This window comes from Scleropages formosus, chromosome 20, assembly GCF_900964775.1.
Source record: "Scleropages formosus chromosome 20, fSclFor1.1, whole genome shotgun sequence".
Classification (NCBI taxonomy): Eukaryota; Metazoa; Chordata; class Actinopteri; order Osteoglossiformes; family Osteoglossidae; genus Scleropages; species Scleropages formosus.
This window is the reverse complement of record NC_041825.1, coordinates 19,718,255-19,737,653: the sequence shown is the minus strand read 5'-3', so window position 1 is coordinate 19,737,653 and position 19,399 is coordinate 19,718,255. Positions and strand designations below refer to the sequence as shown.

General features: G+C 43.0%; 1 protein-coding gene across 3 annotated transcripts; it reads right to left on the bottom strand.

The window, feature by feature from the left end:
• card14 (caspase recruitment domain family, member 14) lies at positions 1-17,699 on the bottom strand. Of its 3 annotated transcripts, none has more exons than XM_018761406.2 (21): positions 17,656-17,699; positions 15,170-15,470; positions 12,869-13,006; positions 12,440-12,765; positions 11,939-12,097; positions 11,615-11,734; positions 11,145-11,270; positions 10,336-10,485; positions 10,117-10,239; positions 9,777-9,871; positions 8,289-8,362; positions 8,055-8,118; positions 7,753-7,966; positions 7,452-7,578; positions 6,999-7,236; positions 5,746-5,806; positions 5,365-5,485; positions 4,202-4,366; positions 2,832-2,950; positions 2,167-2,282; positions 1-1,255 (listed from the first exon to the last, which is right to left on the bottom strand). In XM_018761406.2, exons 2-21 carry the CDS (start codon positions 15,378-15,380, stop codon positions 1,048-1,050), a joined length of 2,955 nt encoding a protein of 984 aa, XP_018616922.2. In that variant the 5' UTR covers positions 15,381-15,470; positions 17,656-17,699; the 3' UTR covers positions 1-1,047. The 3 variants fall into 3 exon arrangements, with proteins under 3 accessions (XP_018616922.2, XP_018616921.2, XP_018616923.2); XM_018761405.2 differs by lacking the exon at positions 17,656-17,699 and adding an exon at positions 17,553-17,647; XM_018761407.2 differs by lacking the exon at positions 17,656-17,699 and adding an exon at positions 13,355-13,420 and having other exon boundaries at positions 15,170-15,193.
• Between the last annotated feature and the right edge of the window lie 1,700 nt (positions 17,700-19,399).

Here is a 19,399-nt window from a genome sequence, read left to right as displayed (position 1 = left end):
TTAACCCTGTATTGACAAGCAATTACATTTTTAATTGGTTAAAAGAATGTAACAGAACAAAAGCAAATGTGTAACAAAACTCATTATATGGAACAACCTTTGAGCCCTTACAGTTTGCATTTCAAACATGCACAAAGTCTCAGACTGTCACACCTTTGTTTTCACACCCACCTGGAAAATCAGCCGGGCTCTTTGGTTTTGAAGAAATTATGGCGCATTGACAGTACACACAGCAATGACACCATTGCACTCACAGAAACATTCCAAAGATTCTGACAATGTGCTTTGTGTATTTCATTATGAGTATATTTCTGTTTCCTTGAGGCTGCATTCATAGAATGAAACTAAAGTTCTGTCTGGGCAACAGGAGGAATATTGCACAATTTTTATGGTGTCCAACGTAAGTGTAATGAGGGAAGTTCCCTCACACTGCTGCATCCACATTCTTGCTGTAATAGAACATTATGCATGGATTTGTTGTAACGAAACAGTTCTAGACACACTTTACCTTTACAAAATATACTGTAAAGCCATCAAAAGTTGGCTTTTAGGGTACTGGGAAAAAAAGTTCATTTCAAATGTTAAATAAGTTAATACTTAAAGAAAACCTTAACATCTCATACATGTTACCCTAGTATGTGAGTTCTTCGTAACTAACTGAAAATATTAAAGTGCCCAGTCTCCAAATTGAGCTATTGTAATTAGGAAAGTATATATATGTATGCATGAAAAGTTTAACACTGAAATTCATTCATATTAGTGTAAAAAAAATTAACATTGGCAGGTAGACTTTCCACACTCACTAGACAGTGTAATTAAAAGACCTTTAGCAAAGTGTCAGACATGTACCCAAGAGACAGTCTGTCATCCCTCTTTTTTGCTATGGGCCTCAAGACTTCATGTTACAAAGCTAATCTTGCACCACGTCTCAGAAATTCCTTACCAGCACCTCAAAATTTCAAAAATTAGAAGAACAGTAAGGCACATAAGAATAACACATTAAGAATAAGTTTTGAAAGATCTATCATCTGAGCTCTCTGTGCCCCATTACCAGAGGTCAGGTTCGACCCACACAATCTTGCTCTGCTCCTCCAGGACAATGGTGCGCAGCATGGCCAGCAGGGTGGCACTGTCGCTCCAGCTGTCAGGGGGCACGGTGCGGTACAGGCAGGGCAGTTTATCCAAGAGAGGTTTCTCATTGCGGGAGCACTCCAGAAGCTGCTCCTCAGTCAGTCCCTGTCGATGGAGCTTGTGCCTGTAGACAGAAATACATATGCGTCGCATGAATAAACAAGGATTTCACATGACAGTATGACTATGGAAATTTTGTTCATGCTGCTGTTCACATGGGAACTGCCTATAGCCTGGTCTCAATTCACTATATTTACTGCTCTTATTTCTATTTTGATAAATTAAGCTGTCTGTTGGACTGCATGGAATTCTTGCTGTGAATGGAAATCTTAAGTGAAAAATAATTGTGTTCATTAAAAAATTTGTCTACAATCCCTTTTGGAGATGTACAGTATTACTAAATTTGATACTACTTAACTTTTAACAAATTGTCTATTTCAAAGCAACTACTTTTGTCAGTAATTATGCAGACCACCTAAACATATGTAATAAAAGTTAACGTACCAAATATTTAACTTTATTTAAATTGATTAAAAGATTGCTGCAGCTTACCTGCCATAAGTGAAAACCCTATTTATGCAGTAAATTTTATTAATGAGACTTGAAATATAAGTGCATTATGTAATTAAGAGCATTAAGAAGTAATGTCTTTTAGTTTGTTCCAAGTAATATAAAACTAGAAACAAATTTTTTTGCCCCACTGTTGTAAATATGGTAGCCAGTCACTTCAAAAGCCTTTTATTTAGGTGGAAAATGTTTTGACTTAATGGAGTCCACAAACAAAACACACACAAATGTCTACAACCGCTTGTCTCAAGCAGGAGCCTAACCCAGCAACACAGGGTGCAAGGCTGAAGGGGGAGGGAACACACCACAGAATGGACATCAGTCCACTGCAAGGCACCTTAAGCAGGACTCTAATCCCAGACCCACTACAATGCAGGCCCTCGTCAAACCCGCTGCGCCAACACACCCCCCAAACAAACCATAGCCGATAAAATGTCAAAAGCCAACTTGGGGTCGCAGTAGGCCTACCTGAGTTTGCGAACGCTGCGGTCAGATGATGTAATGAAAATCACGATGGGAAAGATCTCAGCTCTGTGCAGACGTCTGACACAGTCTAGTCCAAGGGGGAGGACACAGTGAAGACCCTGTAAAGACACAGGGTGTCAGGCACCAGGGTTCATGCTGAAAAGTCACAAATACTAGCATTAAGAATATTGGAATTCAAAATTTGTACTGTTTGCTAGGGCTCACAGCAGAGGCACTAAAACTGTATGCAGAGCAGTCCTTTCTATCCTTCCACATGTGACCTATGTTGTGATACTCACCTGACAACAAAAGCCTGTTTGTAGACGGAGATAATGTCTCTTCTCCCACCACCTCTTACAGAATCTTACGGGTATTATAAACACCACAGAATGTTGGGTACACATGGGTAACTAGGTGTGTCTAACATAACTGAGCAGCTAGGAGCACAGTGGTCAAGGACATAAACCTTTAGCTTTAAGGATCTGAGTTCAAGTTCCTAGGACGAGTCCTGCTGTCTTGCAAAAGAACTAAACCTGAATTTTAACATATCCAGCAGCAACCATTACTAAAAATTGCTTTGTATATATGTGGCACATGAGCAATGAAAAAATAGAAACCGGAGCAGCAGCTGTGATTTCCTTGTGCATCAGCAGGTTGAGGTTCCCCACCTGCTTTATCACCTTCTCCACACTCTGCACAGTGTAGCAGGGACAGGCGACCTGCCCGCAGTTGTCCAGGATCTCTGCCTTCTGCATCCGGTCAGCACACTCGCTTGCACTCAGAACCTCTGTGGTCCAGCGAGGACAGAGGTGACAAAAGATGGAGAGAAGACAAGTCGACACTGAGTGGAAAAAAGGCCAATGGTCCTTTGGTGTACACATCTTATGGAATCATCACCTGCTTCTGTGGGGGTTACTAGGGGTGCTCTTTAGTATGACTATGGTTACCTTCATGTATTCCAATCACTTTCAAATGTGTTCTATGTACCCAAGAGCAATGTTACCCTCAAAATGTTATAGAATGCCAACATATAATTTCAATATGTGTGAAAAGCTTGTGTTTCATTATGCACATTTGAGCAATTTAAAAATATCTCATTGGCATTACTGTACCTTATACAGTCAGTCCCCAGGTTGCGAATGTCCGAATTACGTACAGCCTGCAGTTACGAACCACCCCCAATAAAACCTGCTATATTAAGAATTTGAGTTACATACAATTATTCGTAATAACAAACGGGTGCTACTTTGCTGCTGTGTTTTGTTTCGGGCTTTGCTTTGCATTACTTTGCTACTTTACTCGTGGGTGCGTGAGCCCGAGGTAGGACAAAGACTTCCTTCTTTTCCCGTTAAGTGTCTCATGCGTTACTGTATTTGGCTGTAATTTTTTTTGTTTTTACCCTCCTAACCATGGCACCAAAGCATAAATATGATGCAAGTGATGGTCATGCATTAAAATAAAGGAAAAACGATCACGACTGAAACTAAAGTGGAAAAAATACGGCGATCGGAAAAAGGTGAAATGCCAATGAAGATTGGAAAAGCAAACATTAAAGTTTCTTTTAAAACTTATTTTAAAAACTTAGTTTCTTTTTCTTTTGTTTTAAAGTTTCATTAAAGTTACCATAATTTCGGATCCTCGCCTCTGTTCAGTTCACCGATCAACCAACCATTCGCCTGTCCCCAAGCACAAGAACAAGTCTCGTCCTTTGATTCTGCATAACGATCCTGCACTTGGGTCCAGCCTCCTCTGTGTCCTCTGTTCATCATGACAGTAGTAACATTTATTATTATCTCTTTTTATGTCCCTCTCTATTATAAATACTGTAGTTACATTTATTATTATTATTGTTATTATCGTGACATGAACCATACCCAACTGTTCCGATTTACGTACAAATCCGCCTTAAACACAGACCAAGGAACGGAACTCGTTTGTAATCTGGGGACTGCCTATATTGTACTGTTGAAGAGGCTAATCCGCCCCAAAAACCTGTACGTAAACAAAAACCCAGGCTTTACAGACATGTCGTTCTCACCTGGTTCACACAGTTGGAATCCTGGCTGCTCACCCAGTCGTTTATTCATGATTAGGCCATGGATTGTGGGAAGTAGGAGGACTGGGCGGGAGGCTGGTGGATGGTGGGGCGTGACCAGGGTGTAAGGCATTAGCGTGATACAGCCCCCAGGTGCACTGCTTTCCCCTAGAGGATGACAGGAGATCCCACAACACATCTCATTTCCAGCTCAGCTCAAGTCCTATTGGCCACCACACCATGAATCTGACCTGCTGCCAACCATCTTGCTGCTTTGTTTCTAGGTATAGTGGAGAGCTCATCCCACTCATTTCCTGTAGATTTGCTACAGTGTCCTACCAAAAGTCATGGAAGGCACCTCTGACTGCAGGGAAGTGGGATACAAATCAACATTTGTAAATCCAGGATTTTCAAGTAACACCCCTGGGGCCTTGCAGTGACCGGAACAGAACCTCCAGTCAAAGCAAATCATGGGATGAAATGGAGTGCAGAATGAGGCCAAGATGGTTTTCTACAGCAGTAGAGATTAGAAGTGCTTTAAAGGAGAAGTGGAGTTCAATACATCCATCTTAAAAACTGTTCTACAATGAACTAGAGAGTATTAAGACCAAAAGCTAGCCAACACACTTCATAAGTTATAAACAATTTTTGTATTCATTATTACATGAGTCTAAGGTCTTCTGGAAAGATACTGGAAGTCTAGGTATAAAGGATTAAAATACATATTTATTTCTTCTAAATGGTGATTTTGTGCAGGGGGGGGCACAGTGGCGCAGTGGGTTGGACCAGGTGCTGCTCTCTGGTGGGTCTGGGGTTTGAGTCCCGCTTGGGGTACCTTGCGATGGTCTGGCGTCCCGTCCTGGGTGTGTCCCCTCCCCCTTTGGCCTTACGCCCTGAGTTGCCGGGTAGGCTCCGTGACCCCGTATGGGACAAGCAGTTCAGAAAGTGTGTGTGTGTGTGTGTGTGTGTGTGTGTGTGTGGGTGGTGATTTTGTATGACATGCTTTGCAATTATGTTAATCTTTTGCAGAATGACATTTAACAAAATCCCACATGCTATTAATTTAACTTTCAAAGACAGTGCACTGACCCACTGACAGTGATTTGTATGAATCATCATACAAACAGTCAAAATGAGTGTAAGATCTCAAAAGGCACTAGACCCACCTTCCTTATTTTCTCCAGCTCTGTCTTCCACCACACACATCCAGAGAGGGTTGTGGCCCACTCGTCCTGTGCTGACGATTCGCACAGCCTTCTGCTCCTCCCGACTCTGGCACCGGTCCATCTGGGGTAGGACAGCAAACCTTCAGGAATGCTCAGACACACTGAAGACACATCTTCATTTGTACCACAATGTACACACTGAAACTATATTTCTAGGATAGTGTTGAAAAAAAGACATGAGGCCTAAATAATAATTCGGTGTGTGTTCTGAACTTTGAACCTGAGTTCTTTTGTTCCTGTACCTTCATGATGGACCACAATGGACAATGAGTCCACAAATGGATGTTGATTTTTGTCCGGATAATGCCTCCTGTTTCTTACCCTCTTTTGTGGATTGAATTGGGTCATGTCCTCTATAGCTCTGATCAGCAGTCGTTGAGCTCTAAAAAACATTGCAATTAATTAAATACGGATGGAAAGCAGATGGAGTCCAGCAGGGATCTTGCTTTGAGCAAGACTTTTAAATTAAATTGGCTGTGTAAGATTTCCAGTTGTGAAAACTTCACATGAAAGCAAATGATAAGGGATGAGAACAAAATGTTTTTTATTATTTTCAACATCACTTGGTCACAGCAACATGGCAATATATGATCCAGTACCATAGTTCTCACACACACACACACACACACACACACACACACACTGAAACTGCTTGTCCCAAGCAGGGTCATGGCGAGTCACAGTATCCAACCCCTATCCAGTATTGTCCAAAATTATTGTCAAGAAGCTATTACTACTCAGTTAATAATGCTAAAGGAAATATAGATGATAAACTCCCTATTGGGTTTCAAGTTTCAAGTGCATTGTTGAGAAAACACCACCATTTAATCTAAGCACATCTGAACATTTCAAAAGAAACACAAAAATATGACGCTGGTAAAAGTCTGTCATCTGTCACCCAGTGAAGTCGAAAGGAGAAAGAGAGAAGACTTAAATATAAACTGAGATCAAAAATTCCATCAGCCCCCCCACCCTCTCTCAGAGAACATGTTCACCACCACTTTATTTACAGGTGTCAGACAGGGAGTGTACCTCCTTAACTTCTCACTAAACATCCCTGCTTATGTTCCCCCAGAGACACACATACATAAAATGTAAAGAGTAAGCTCCCAAACAATAAAATGTTCTGCCTAAAAGACACAAAGACGAAACTAAACCTATAACAATAACAGAATAAGAACAGAACAGAAAGACACGCAGTCCTATCAAATACTTGTATGTACCGATCAGTGGGTTATCAAGCTGGAGGGATCTCCCCTTTGTGTAAACACCTCAGTTGGGTTGGAAACCATCTCTGGTTGGAAACCATCTCTGGCTCTATGAAAACCATCTACAACACCCTACAACTAATGAAGTTTGAATGAGGTTCAGGGTGAAGTTCAGAGCAAAGTATTGCAAACATTCTCCCATTGGTGGCATCTTCAATACCACATCTAGTCTTTCTGAGGTGTTCCATACTCATGATTGTTTGGGGTTTCTTTAAAATCTGTATTTCATATGCACAGATATGGCACATATTATATATGTAGAGCTCCAGGGAGGTTATAACACATTAACCTCTACATAAGATATACCTGTAGTAGTTGGGGACGGTGCCGCACTTCAGGTTCTTCAGGTTGCAAGGGTGGACGTGACTGGCCTGCCAGAAGCCTTTGGCACCCTGACGTGTGTCTGTCACTTGCAGGATGTCGTTGCACTTCACCGCCAGAGCCCCCGTGGCCCCACCCGGCAGGGACAGGTTGACTCGCACGTAGAAGGAGTCCCCTGTCGTGACCTCTCCACCTTGGAGCTGGAGCAGCAGCTTTTCGTAGGCTGGGAGAGCAGCAAAGGGAAGCAGACATATGAACCCTGACCGCAGGTCCTTATCTCATAACATGACGGCAAACTGAGCATCATTCACCACTTTCTCTCCTGTAGCATTCATGTCATTCCCCTCATTCCATAACACCATTACTCATCACTTTCCATGAACTCATCATGACTTACTGAAAATATCTTGAAAGTAACAGAACGGGCTGAAGCCTCACCATCCTGATTTGGCCGTACAGAGACACTGCAGAATCCACGGACCTGCCCCAGTGCCCAGAGTGCCTCCTCCATAGTTGAGTCCTCCAGTACCATACGCAATGACTGCTGGCCTTGCTCATACTGAACCTGTGACCAAAACGCTTTTGCTTAAGTGTGAGTAGAAAATAAGAACAATCAAGATCAAGCAAAATTATAACACTAAATCAGCATTGATGTTCTGACAGGCAACAGTGCATCACAACTTAAAAGAATTACAGCATCTTACAACACAATGAATTTACAGGATGCTGTTGTTCTGACCTCCATGATCTGAGCTCCAGGGCTGAGGCCCACGTTCTGTGCCGCTGACCCCTCCTTCACATGATGTATGAACACTCCTGTCTTGTTTCCGCCAATCACCTCCAACTGACTAAGGAGTGCTTCCCCCTGGAAGGAGATGGTCAGGACACGGGAGGTGGCACAAAGACGCAGCGCCTTGGGCCGAGACCGGATCAGAAATGGTGGAACCGCCTCCCTGTACACACAATTTACAGAAAGCTGCACATTAATAAGTAGCTCTCAGTGATTATAATGAATGTTGGGTCTGAAGCCGAATAACTTACCCATCACTGGGGCTCATGTTGTTAGAGAGAGGAGAAGGTAAGGGCGCAGTCCCGTCTTCATCGCCTGTAACACAAATCATGGGAAAACTGGTTTGAAAAGAAAGTGCTAAAAAGCATACCTATGTTTGTGCACACAGGTGTCTGTTTGCATGCCTCAATTTACAAGCACATCCACCCACGTAACAGCTTCAAAAAGTGGGTTCCTTAGTCATGAGGTTAATTTCAGTTTGTTACCATCTGATATGAAGACATATTCGCTTTCCAGGTCTGAAAGAGATGGCTGTGAGTCCCATCTTGAAATGTCAAGGCTATGGAAAATAATGATGGGGAAAACACATAGTTGTTACTGACACGTACCAAGATTCTACTCACTTTTCATTTTCACACTCAAGATTATGAATTCTGTCCTTCCTGGAACAATCACGTAATCTCCATTGAGCAATGTGTGAATAACCAGTAGAACTGGCAAACAACACTGGTCGAGAAAAACCCAATGCTGGTGTGTCTCTAAATACAGCTGAGATTACAAATCTCTAACTAACTTACAGAAGTGAACTGTAAGCATAGATAAAACAAAGTTCACTGAAAAAGGAATCTGATGACCTTTTCAGGTTCTAAGTACTGTAAAGTGCTGAAAGGTTGGTTTACATTCTGCAGCCTGGAGATGCAATCACCTAGGCACCTGCAGTACCCTTATGACAAGCTTTCAGCCAGAGATAATGATTCATTATTGCCCGTTTATGTTTACTTTTGATTCTTTTATGCTTTGTAAAAGACATTTTAGATATTTCAACTTGAGTCTTGCCTCATGCCATAGTTCTACCTTATTATTACTATTAATACTACTACTACTAATATTATTATTATTATCATTATTATTATTAACATTTATTAAAATTTAGGTCACAATTTTCTTAAAATCAAGTTTCAAAGTTCAGTCCACAAAGTTCATGCACCATAACTTTATGATCATGCCTGGATAAGCCTTTACACAGCTACTCCTGCAATGTACGTAAATGTTTGTGTCTCAAAAAAATAGTAGGAAGGTGATCAGGAATCGTCGATATTCTGAGTTTTATGAAGCTACTCGTCCGATGAACATTGGTGCATATGGTGGAAAAAACTAACTGCACTTAAGAATCACGTCTGCAGTTATGTCTCTCTTTCTGCTAATGTAATGCACACATTGTATTTTCTATGAGATGTACGTTGCTTTGGAGAAAAGCATCTGCTAAATGAACAAATGTAAATGTAAAGTTTGGCTTATTCACCAAGGTACTCAAATTATTTACAAGTTTATACCACTGGATAATTTTTACTGGACCAGGTTAGGGTGAGAACCTTCTTCAAGGGTTCTATATCATTAAGATCTGAACCTGAGACTTTCAGCTTCAAGGGGATGGCTTTAACCTCTCACACAAAAGGAACTGCAAGCAGAAAGCCTCTTTAGCTAATTATTATTTTGGGATTATGCTCCAGCATAACTGGAAGGTCAAACCTGCTGCTATCTTACCTCTAAAGGCAGCTGCTTACTTTATGTTTACTTGTTTAGCTGATACTTTGCTCCAAAGCAACTTACAGTTATTCACCCTTTTATACACCCAGCTAATTTTACTAGAGCAATTTAGGGTAAGTACCTTGTTCACAGGTACTACAGCCAGTCAGGAGATTCAAACCTGTAACCTTTAGGTCTAAAGGCAACAGCTCAAACTACTACACTACCTGCTGTTCTCCTCCAGCTGTCGTCTGCGCAGGGATTCAGCACCAGGGGGCTCCGCACATACTGACCGGAAGCTGTTGAAGGATCCTATACTCTCCTGAACGTAAGAAAGGACAGTGTCAAAGAAAGGGGTGTTCTGGGGTATCTCAGCAGACCTTCCAACACCATGAATCACTTGACCGTAACTCTCAGCTGATACAACACAACTTGATGATACAACAACACATGGAATTACAATGTAGTTTAATAATGTGTATGACATGGGTAAGGGAGGTAGAAAAACCTATGTAGCCGACATTAGCCAAAATAGAGTGTAAACACTGTATCATGTGACAGACAGACCATGGTTTTCATGTAATCGGGGCAGATGGCGTCCATTCTGCACAGTCTGAGGCGCGGACGTGTGGAGGGCAGGGGGTCCTCACTGCTGGATTGAGGACTCATCTCCCAGCTAAACTTCCTCTCCTGCATACAAGAATACACATAGAGAAGTACTTTACACACCAATCCAGAGAATCCTCTGATGGCAAGTGAAGAAGCAGTGCCACTGCTGCGGCTCACCTTCTGCTCACTCTGGGCCACCCCCTGGTTGCTTTGGACCCTCAAAGCAAACAGCTTCTCCTGCAACTCCACCAGCTGACCCCGCAGGGTGTCTTTCTCTGCCAGGCTCCGGGCGATCTGGCCCTGAGCTTCATCCCTTGCCAAGTATGCCTGCCACGGGCAGTGGGAGGTTTGAAGGGTTCATGAAACAGATTCCCAGGCTTACAATTTTTTAAGCTGAGAATCCCTTTTCATAAACATGCTGAAACACATTGTTTATAACTGAAAACTGCAATGTAAGCTACACATGTGAATTCTGAATTGATTGATAGGCACATTATCATCCATTAATCAGTTTTATGGTTAAATAGCTTATAATTCTAAAAGAAGTGTTACAACCCCCACCCCTGCAAAAGACTCTGGCTCATGTCAAGGTTCCCGAATGTACTGGCCTGAAGGGATCGTGTTATAATGAGAAGACACAGTATACTCAGATCTCACACAAAAGGGTCTTCTACAACAAAGAATGGCTACAATGGCTTATAAAAATATACCATTCTAAAAAAAAAATTAGACAAATATAGAAAATATGTTGGTGTTATCATTGTCATGCATAATAATACTTTTTATTTTGAATTATTATCAATTTTAAGGCATCTATTTTTCATCCAGGAACCAATTATTGCAGGAATTGGCTTACTGGAATGATTTCACAGAACAAATTAACCTCATTATTTTAGGGACAGGTGTATGTCTAAAGTGGCCATATGGAGCTCCTTAGCCACTGCTTTACTTGGTCTCTCTTCTCCAGCCCCACAACCCTGACATACCTGGTCTCTCTCCTGCTGTAGCTCCTCCATCTGGCTCTGTATCAGTGCACTCTTCTGCTGGTACATTTCACAGTCCAAGGACAGCTTCTGCACCTGCAGGGCCAAACACTCCTTCTCCTCTAGGAGCTGTGGGTATACACAATCACATAAACAAATCATTACTAACCTCACTGAAACTAAAATCTAAAGCATGGATAAGATAATAAACAATTTCTGGCTCTTCAGTGTGTTTTAATTTAAAAAGGGCCACCTTTGCAAGGCCACCAGGAGGGACCACTAAAGAGATTCTGAATACACTGATGCAAAACTTCTAGAACTACACAGAGACACTGCTGAGAGACAATCAAACTGCAAAAATTTGTAGAGGAAATGCTGAGTCTGATGTGTTTCTGTAGATGAACATGTGAGACGAAAGAGAAGGTGAGAAGGTGTTGTTATATACGAGAGTGGGTGGGTCCTCTCAAAGTCACCTGGTCCCTCTCGCTGGCTAGCCGCTCAGTCTCCTCCTGCAGACGATGAATTTGCTCCACCAGCTCCATGCGCCCGTCCCGTGCCTCCTCCAGGTCCTTCACCAGGATGTCCTCTCGTGCCTAGGACCACAGTGGTGGAGTCAACCATCTGTCATCTTTTACCTCCACACAACAGCCACAAGTGGATTTGGCCACAGCTACATTGTTCTGCACCACCACGAAACTGGTTTCAGTCCCTCCTCTGTTCATAGCTTTGAGTGTGGACCCTAAATATTCTGTTTGATTGCATGTATTTGAGTGAGGCTTAAAAACTGCCATCCTCACCGGTGTGAACTTCTCGGCCTCAAGCAGCTTCCTCCGTAGCACGCTGACCTCCTCGCGCAACTCCTGCATCTCCACGGATTTGCTGTACTTGAGAGACTGCTGCCTCTGGAAGTCCGTCTCAGTCTGAGCCTTGCGGAGCTCAAACTGGAGCTGGTACAACTGAGTGCCAAATGAATAGGAACACCCCCGTTACACACTGCTGCTTTGCTACAGCACCTGCTGTTTGGTACCTGCATTTACCACTGCAGGGTTTGCTGTTTATGGCAGAACAATCACAAGTCCTTCTTTTAGGTTACTCAGCTGCTTATGGTGTTTATTAAGCCACATTTTTCAAATGACTTTAGAATACAATTTTACACACAAAAAATTCATGCAGGTAGACATTTAACATGGGACAATTCCAGTTAAACTCTGCCTTTGAGAACAAAAAAACTACTTTTTTTGGGATGTAAAGATTCCACTGTCCACAGCGTAACCCACTACACCTCAAAGAATCCTGACCTGCAGCTGGAGTTCGCGGTAGCGGATGTTGACGGCAGAGTTCTCCTCGATGGCAGCAGTGTAACGCATATACAGGTCACACTTTTCATCCTTGAGCTTGAGCACATCCCGATGCAGGCCAGCCATATGGCTGCGTAGCCGCCCATGCTCCGTCTGCAGCCGCTGTTGCTCCTCAGCTCGCTGCAGTGCCTGGCTCAACTCTGCCTGCAGCTCCGTGCAGCGTGCCGACAGGACAGAAGCCTGCTGCCGCGCCTCCTGCAGCTCCCGCTGCATACCTGTCACTGCACGCACCAGGTACTCCGTCAGCTCTGAAGTCTTAATGAGGCCTGCAAGGTGGAGAGGGCACTGGGCTCATGCTGCTGTGCTATCCACTACAGCCACCATGACCCTCAGGCCATGCGAATCCTGCACAAGGTATCAATTACTCACCACTGAACCCTGAGGACTCTATACTGGGCTTGCGACCTGTGATCTGGGTATACAGTTTGGGATAGTGGATCATCAAACTCTCCAGGAGGGCCATGGCACCATTTCTCCCTTGAATGCGCAGGACATCGAGCATGTGGCCTGGCAGAAGAAGAAACGGCAGACATCAGCTATTAATTCCACTCTTCTGGTATTGAGATTTTATCCAAAGGCATCAATAAATGTATCCATTTATAAAACTAAAGTACTTCAAATAAAGTGAAAATTCTCACAAAAAAAGTATTTTGTTTTGGAGATATTCAAGGACTTCCCAGAGGTAGTTTCAAGGATCATCTGATCATGATAACCCAACTTTTGTACTCATCTGTACATACTTGTACAGCTAAATAGAATTTCTCCAAGACCTACCCCCTATTAATCACCACTTTCTATAATCAAAGTATCCCATTGATATGACATTGATGGTTGGAATCCCTTTAAATACTCAACTCCTTGTATTCTGAATTGAAAGAGAACTAGTCTCCAGAGGAGTTCATTCAGTGTTTCAGTCTTGGCCTGCACGGAATAAAATTGTTTCTGTTTCAGTGCAACACAATACTGGAAACTTGTATTCGGAATAGTGGTCTGCCTGATGATTTGCATGATGCTAAATGTACATGTCCTTCTGTTACATAGCTTTCACATGCACAGTTTGATTTACTGGTAAAGACTGATAATGTACTTTTCATACACTGTATTTCATAACAATATGATATAATACTAAGTGCTTCTTGGTTGCTGTATGTAAGCTGTGTTCACATAATTGTGTCACTCATTTATTTGTATAAAAAAACAATTATTTGTGTCATTTGGCATATATGGTGCCACTTTCACTGTCACCACCTAGTGGTAACTGCAAGTACTGGTAGTTATTGTTTGCTGTTTGGGTGTATGATGGAAGTGGGGGGTGTGGTGGCACAGTGGGTTGGACCAGGTCCTGCTCTGCGGTGGGTCTGGGGTTTGAGTCCTGCTTGCGGTGCCTTGTGATGGACTAGCATCCTGTCCTGGGTGTGTCCCCTCCCCCTCCAGCCTAATGTCCTGTGTTACTGGGTTAGTCTGCAACCCCGTATGGGAAAAGTGGTTTCAGGTGTGTGTATAATGGACTATTGACCTGAAAATTACATACATCCTATATTACATTTATTCATTTAGCAGATGCTTTTGTCCAAAGCGACATACATCTCAGCAAAAGTACAATTTATGCATTACGTTAAGAGAAGGAGACATAGCTGCAGACATGAAAGTCTCAAGCAAACCTAGTTTGTTCCCTACCACTTGCTGCACTGAGGTTCATCATTATTAATGTGTTCACATCATAATGACCATTTACTGGTTAACAGTGACTGCTAGTGTTGGATGCTTTGTTGTAATAAATTAGTACTTTTAACAAATTTATATATTCTTATTTAAGGCACAGTAACTTAGGGTGTGCTAAATAGAGCAAAAATAATTGGTGATTTTCTCTAATTTCATTTAATAAAGAAATACTTGAAATGGTAAAACAGATAATACATTTCTTTGTCTTTGTAAATAAAAAACAGTGTCTGAAATCACTTAATTACCAGCTCAGCTTGAGCAAAACTCAAAATAAACTGCCCAGGATTGGGATACATTGTATAGTATAGTACATAGTACTGTGTTATATATGTGGCAATAAATTATATGTATATAATTATTAATTCTGTAACATTTTAGTGATACCATTATTATTTACATTGGCAGAATCAATAATCTGAATCAAATACACTTTGGGGTATCTTGTGTTTGTTGTTAAATAAAGGAACACACTTTTGGAGACCTCATTGTTCTGACTGAACAATCTGCAATGTTTGCAACCCTCCTACCAGCATGGCTTCTTTTTACCTTTTTTTATGTATCTACTCTGAGCACCGCTCAAGGGTATTGCAGCACAGCCCTTCTGCAGGTCGAACCAACAACCATTCCCCACTGAACTTTAGTCATTAGTTGTATATATACATTAAACACATAGGAAAGAGAATTTGCTTTTTACCAAAAACTGTTCGGTAATTGAAGGAAATATTACATAAAAGTATAAAAAGACAACTGCAGGGGCTAGTAGAAGCAAAGACCAGAGAAAAAATGACTCCTCGCCTGGTTTCATCTGTTTGTCAAAGAAATCTCAGCAACCAGCAACACATTATTTATTCTCCTGCCATCATGAAGCTTCTGAACATATGCAAATACTGCTTTTGCCTCACATACAATGTTTCAGTAGCTCTGCCCCATTTAACAGCCCCCTCTCACTTGTTTTCATGCTCCAGTTGGTGAACTTCATGCAGTTCAGGATCTCGTCCTCGTCCAGTTCGTTGAGGACCCGCGCCTGCCGCAGGTAGGGGATCAGCATGCAGGGCTTCACTCCCAGCGAGATACGGTGTCGGTTGTCATTGATCATCTCCCACAGCTCATCCTCCTCCATCTCCTTCAGGTCCAGCCCTTCTGACACACACTCTGACATGTTGGTGGACTTGAGACTGTACTTGTAGGTCCTCAGCTGCACAGTTATGAGGGGTTCCGGCACGCCGCAACCCACCCAGGACGCTGTCAACTGCACACAGGTACAAAATGAGTATCAGAAAGGTGTAGCGTGACACCTAGGCTGATGACGAGCCCTGCAGACACCGGCACGCTGCTCAGTGTCTGCCTTATACTGAGGATGCATCTGAGAAAACCTGAAAGACTAGACTGCCTGTTTCCTGGCACTCCCACCCAGACCGGGACCATCCCTCATGCTTTGCGTGCACTTGCCTCAAGACCAGAGACAATGAAAGACAAACATCCTGTCATGCTGCCAGCATGATGTCCATGGCTTGTTTTCACCCGCCCTATATTGTTTTGCTTATTTACTCTGGCATCCTCATATCCCTTCTAAGTAGCCAGGGGCCGATGCTTGTGTCATCTGCCCTTAATTACAGGAGCAATACGGGCTGTGTTTATGGAGGAAGCTCACATCAGGTCAAAGCGCCATAAAAGTCACAGGTGGCACCTGATGAAGGCCAAAACATTCACTCGTCGCACACGTTTAAGGCAGGGGGGCCAACGCCTCTCAACAGAAAGAAATTTGCGAAGGGATTACATAGGTCAGTCTTGACAGTTACTAAGGAAGTCACGTCCGAAGCACCAAGTCTGATGTTTACAGCGCTGTGAGTAATAGGTAATAAACAGAAGGCCGCAAAGCACGTTCTCAGATATTTGACGCCCAGAAGAGGGGAGAATTAAGTAGTATCCTGCCCGTTGACACATATTGTGAATGTGTAACTGCTGGAGCGCTAATGTGTGTTGTGTAAACATCATGCAGTAAGTATCCAATTAAAAGGCAACCAAAACAAGCAGAGAGTGAAAAGTGTATTACAAATGGGAGCGATATCAAGACCCAAAATGTAGCTGAAGAAGAAGCACCTCAACGGACAAAGCTTAAGAGTCATATATCCACACGGTAATATTTCTTGTTCTTACTACAGGTTTTGGTGACATGTAAACAATAACTCGGTGTTCTCCTGTTCAAGGACACATGATGGTAGTCACACCAGTACCTTGTGTAATGTACCTCTCTGTGTGCCAGGGAATGCTCTCAGGGACAGCGATACCACACCATACCGTACCATACCTCTGACTTGAAGTACACAGCTCTGGGACGAGCGCTCTAAAGGATCTCTTGAGGCATAAATCTACCTGGAGATACCATGCTTCAGTTTTAATGTAATAAACACCCAGATGCCTGTCAGGTGATGCACACACACACACACACACTGCTTGTCTCATAAATACACATTGAAGAGTGAAATCCCACCCAAGTGCCTCAAAGTGTCTATGAGCTGGGAGTGTAAACCTTGTCAGCACCTGAGGAACAAAATCATGTATTCTTCAGGTCTTCAGTGGAGTGGAGTTTTGCACAAATATGTACCGAGCTGTACCTCTGGGGGACACGCTGTGACACTGGACTTGTGTGAACGGGCACGACACCTGCAGCTCTCTCGAGCCTCTCTCTTCCGCACACTAACCAAAATGACTGGCAGATAACATTGAATTTGATTCAAAAACACACGTGTGCTCATATCGCTCAGTGATAACGAATATAATAATACGGTTACTGGGTAACTGGCAGGACAAAAACGCCGGTTACCGCCAAAAAAAACTGGGCGCGAGCGAGTGCGCGCGCACGCGCGGCTCCGAGGAACATTACATTTAGTACACTTAATCTGAACCGATTCTCCCTCACGCACATTTTCATCTTTAAACTTCAAGATGAAACGGATATACTGCAGTGATAAAGCACATGACAAAAAACACAGTAAGTGCTGATATTCCAGACATCGATCGTCAGCAACTCTCATGATGAGTCGTCATGCCGCATGTGGACATTAATGATTAAATAAAAATGTTTCTCAAACACCTCTGCGCGAACAACTACAAGAACACGGACTGTGTGAAACATGAACTTCATGTTGAAAAACATTTCAAATGTTGCCTTGAACGTTCCCGAATATTTAGACAGGCCAGCGTGCGCTGGGACGCTGCCGTAAGCGAACACGCGGCGATAAATTTATTTATTATTGCGGAATTCCAACATAAAAAAAAGGACATGAAATAAAATCAGAAGAACTAAGATGTATCGCGAAAGACGACTTACCTCTATTCCACACGAGTGTCAAATAGCATTACAATTAATTACATATCGAAAGTAAAGAAAAAAAGTTTGACATGTCCTTCGGATGTGTCTGCGGGTGTAAGACTTAGGGATCGATGTCAGATCATCATGTCTTCTCTGCAGTTCACTCTGTCTGTGTGTGTGTGTGTGTGTGTGGGCGGACGTACGTACGTGTGTGTTTGTGTGTGACGCCCTAGGAAGAGTGGTTCATCTTCACACACATCAGTTTGTGTGTGTGTTCGACCCGGATTTTCCCCTCTCTTCCCAGCTCTCTACCTGTTGTTCTGTATGTGTGCGGTGTTTATACTACCTATTCATAAATAACTATGAATATTGCTACTATTGATCATCATACTGCAGAAAATATTGATATATTTCATAGTCTATATCCTATACTATACACACACACACACACATTTTCAGAACCACTTGTCCCATACGGGGTCGCAGGGAACCAGAGCCTACCCAGTAACACAGGGCGTAAGGGGACACACCCAGGACGGGACACCAGTCCATCGCAAGGCACCCCAAGCAGGACTCGAACCCCAGACCCACCGGAGAGCAGGACCCACTGCGCCACCGCGCCCCCATCCTATACTATAGGCTATAGTAATTATTGTAGAGTGATTTGATGTACTAGATTGTAACAGGGTTCGACAGGTGCGGTGGCTCTGCGTTAACGCTGGCAAAGGACGGAGGGATAATTTTATAAGCGGTTTATTAGAATAACCACACACAAAGTTCTGGCTAGAAAACCCAAAAAACACACAGGCACCACAAGCAAGACTCGAACCCCAGACCCGCCAGAGAGCCGGACCCGGCCAAGTCCCCCTTGAATAGAACCCTAGAGGCAAATTTCAGAGAGCAAGCAAGTAGGACTCGGCATTGTTCAAAAGCAAAAGTGACTTCATTAGCCATGCGGTCTGAACTTTACACTCCTGCCAAACAAGTTCTTTCAAATTTATATTCCACAGGAGGTAATTTAAGAAGGCTATTTCCGTGTTCTAACAAAAGCGCAAAGGTTTTCGGTTCTGGCAGTGATTGTGGTGGATGGATGGCCTCCCCCTCTCACTCAGAACTGCTGAATCTCTCTGCATTTAAGGATCTCAAAACTCATCTCTCTCTAGCATGACAAACGTGGACATGTTTAATAATCTTGTGATTAGAAATTGTTTAACAATGGATAAACCTTTATGCAGCTACTCGTCTGAGTCTACCGGTTCAGAAGGGGGTGCGGTGGCGCAGTGGGTTGGACCGCAGTCCTGCTGTCCGGTGGGTCTGGGGTTTGAGTCCCACTTGGGGTGCCTTGCGGCGGACTGGCGTCCTGTCCTGGGTGTGTCCCCTTCCCCCTCTGGCCTTACGCCCTGTGTTGCCGGGTAGGCTCCGGTTCCCCGTGACCCCGTAAGGGACAAGCGGTTCTGAAAATGTGTGTATGGAATGTGACAAATTAACTGTACTTCAGAATCTGTATCCAAATCTGTCCTTCTGTTGATGTAATGTACTTTTTGTATTGGTCTCTGAAATGTACACCACTTTAGAAAAAAGCATCTGAGAAATAAATACATATAAATGTAGATGTAACCTAGCAAAGACATTAAGGGCATTAAGGTCTTGTTATTGTTCCAACTCCAAATTGCATGAGTTGGAGCAATAAGAGCTGTGTTATTAACTGTTGCTGACAGTTAAATTCAGGGTGTAACCTGAGAAATCAATTGCGTTTTCTGTCATCCAAATTATTTTAAAATAAGAACAGGCACGGGAGAAATGGTGCAATGGAAAAACCGGCACTTCACTCACCTTTACTGCCTCCAGGAAAATAAATCAAGACA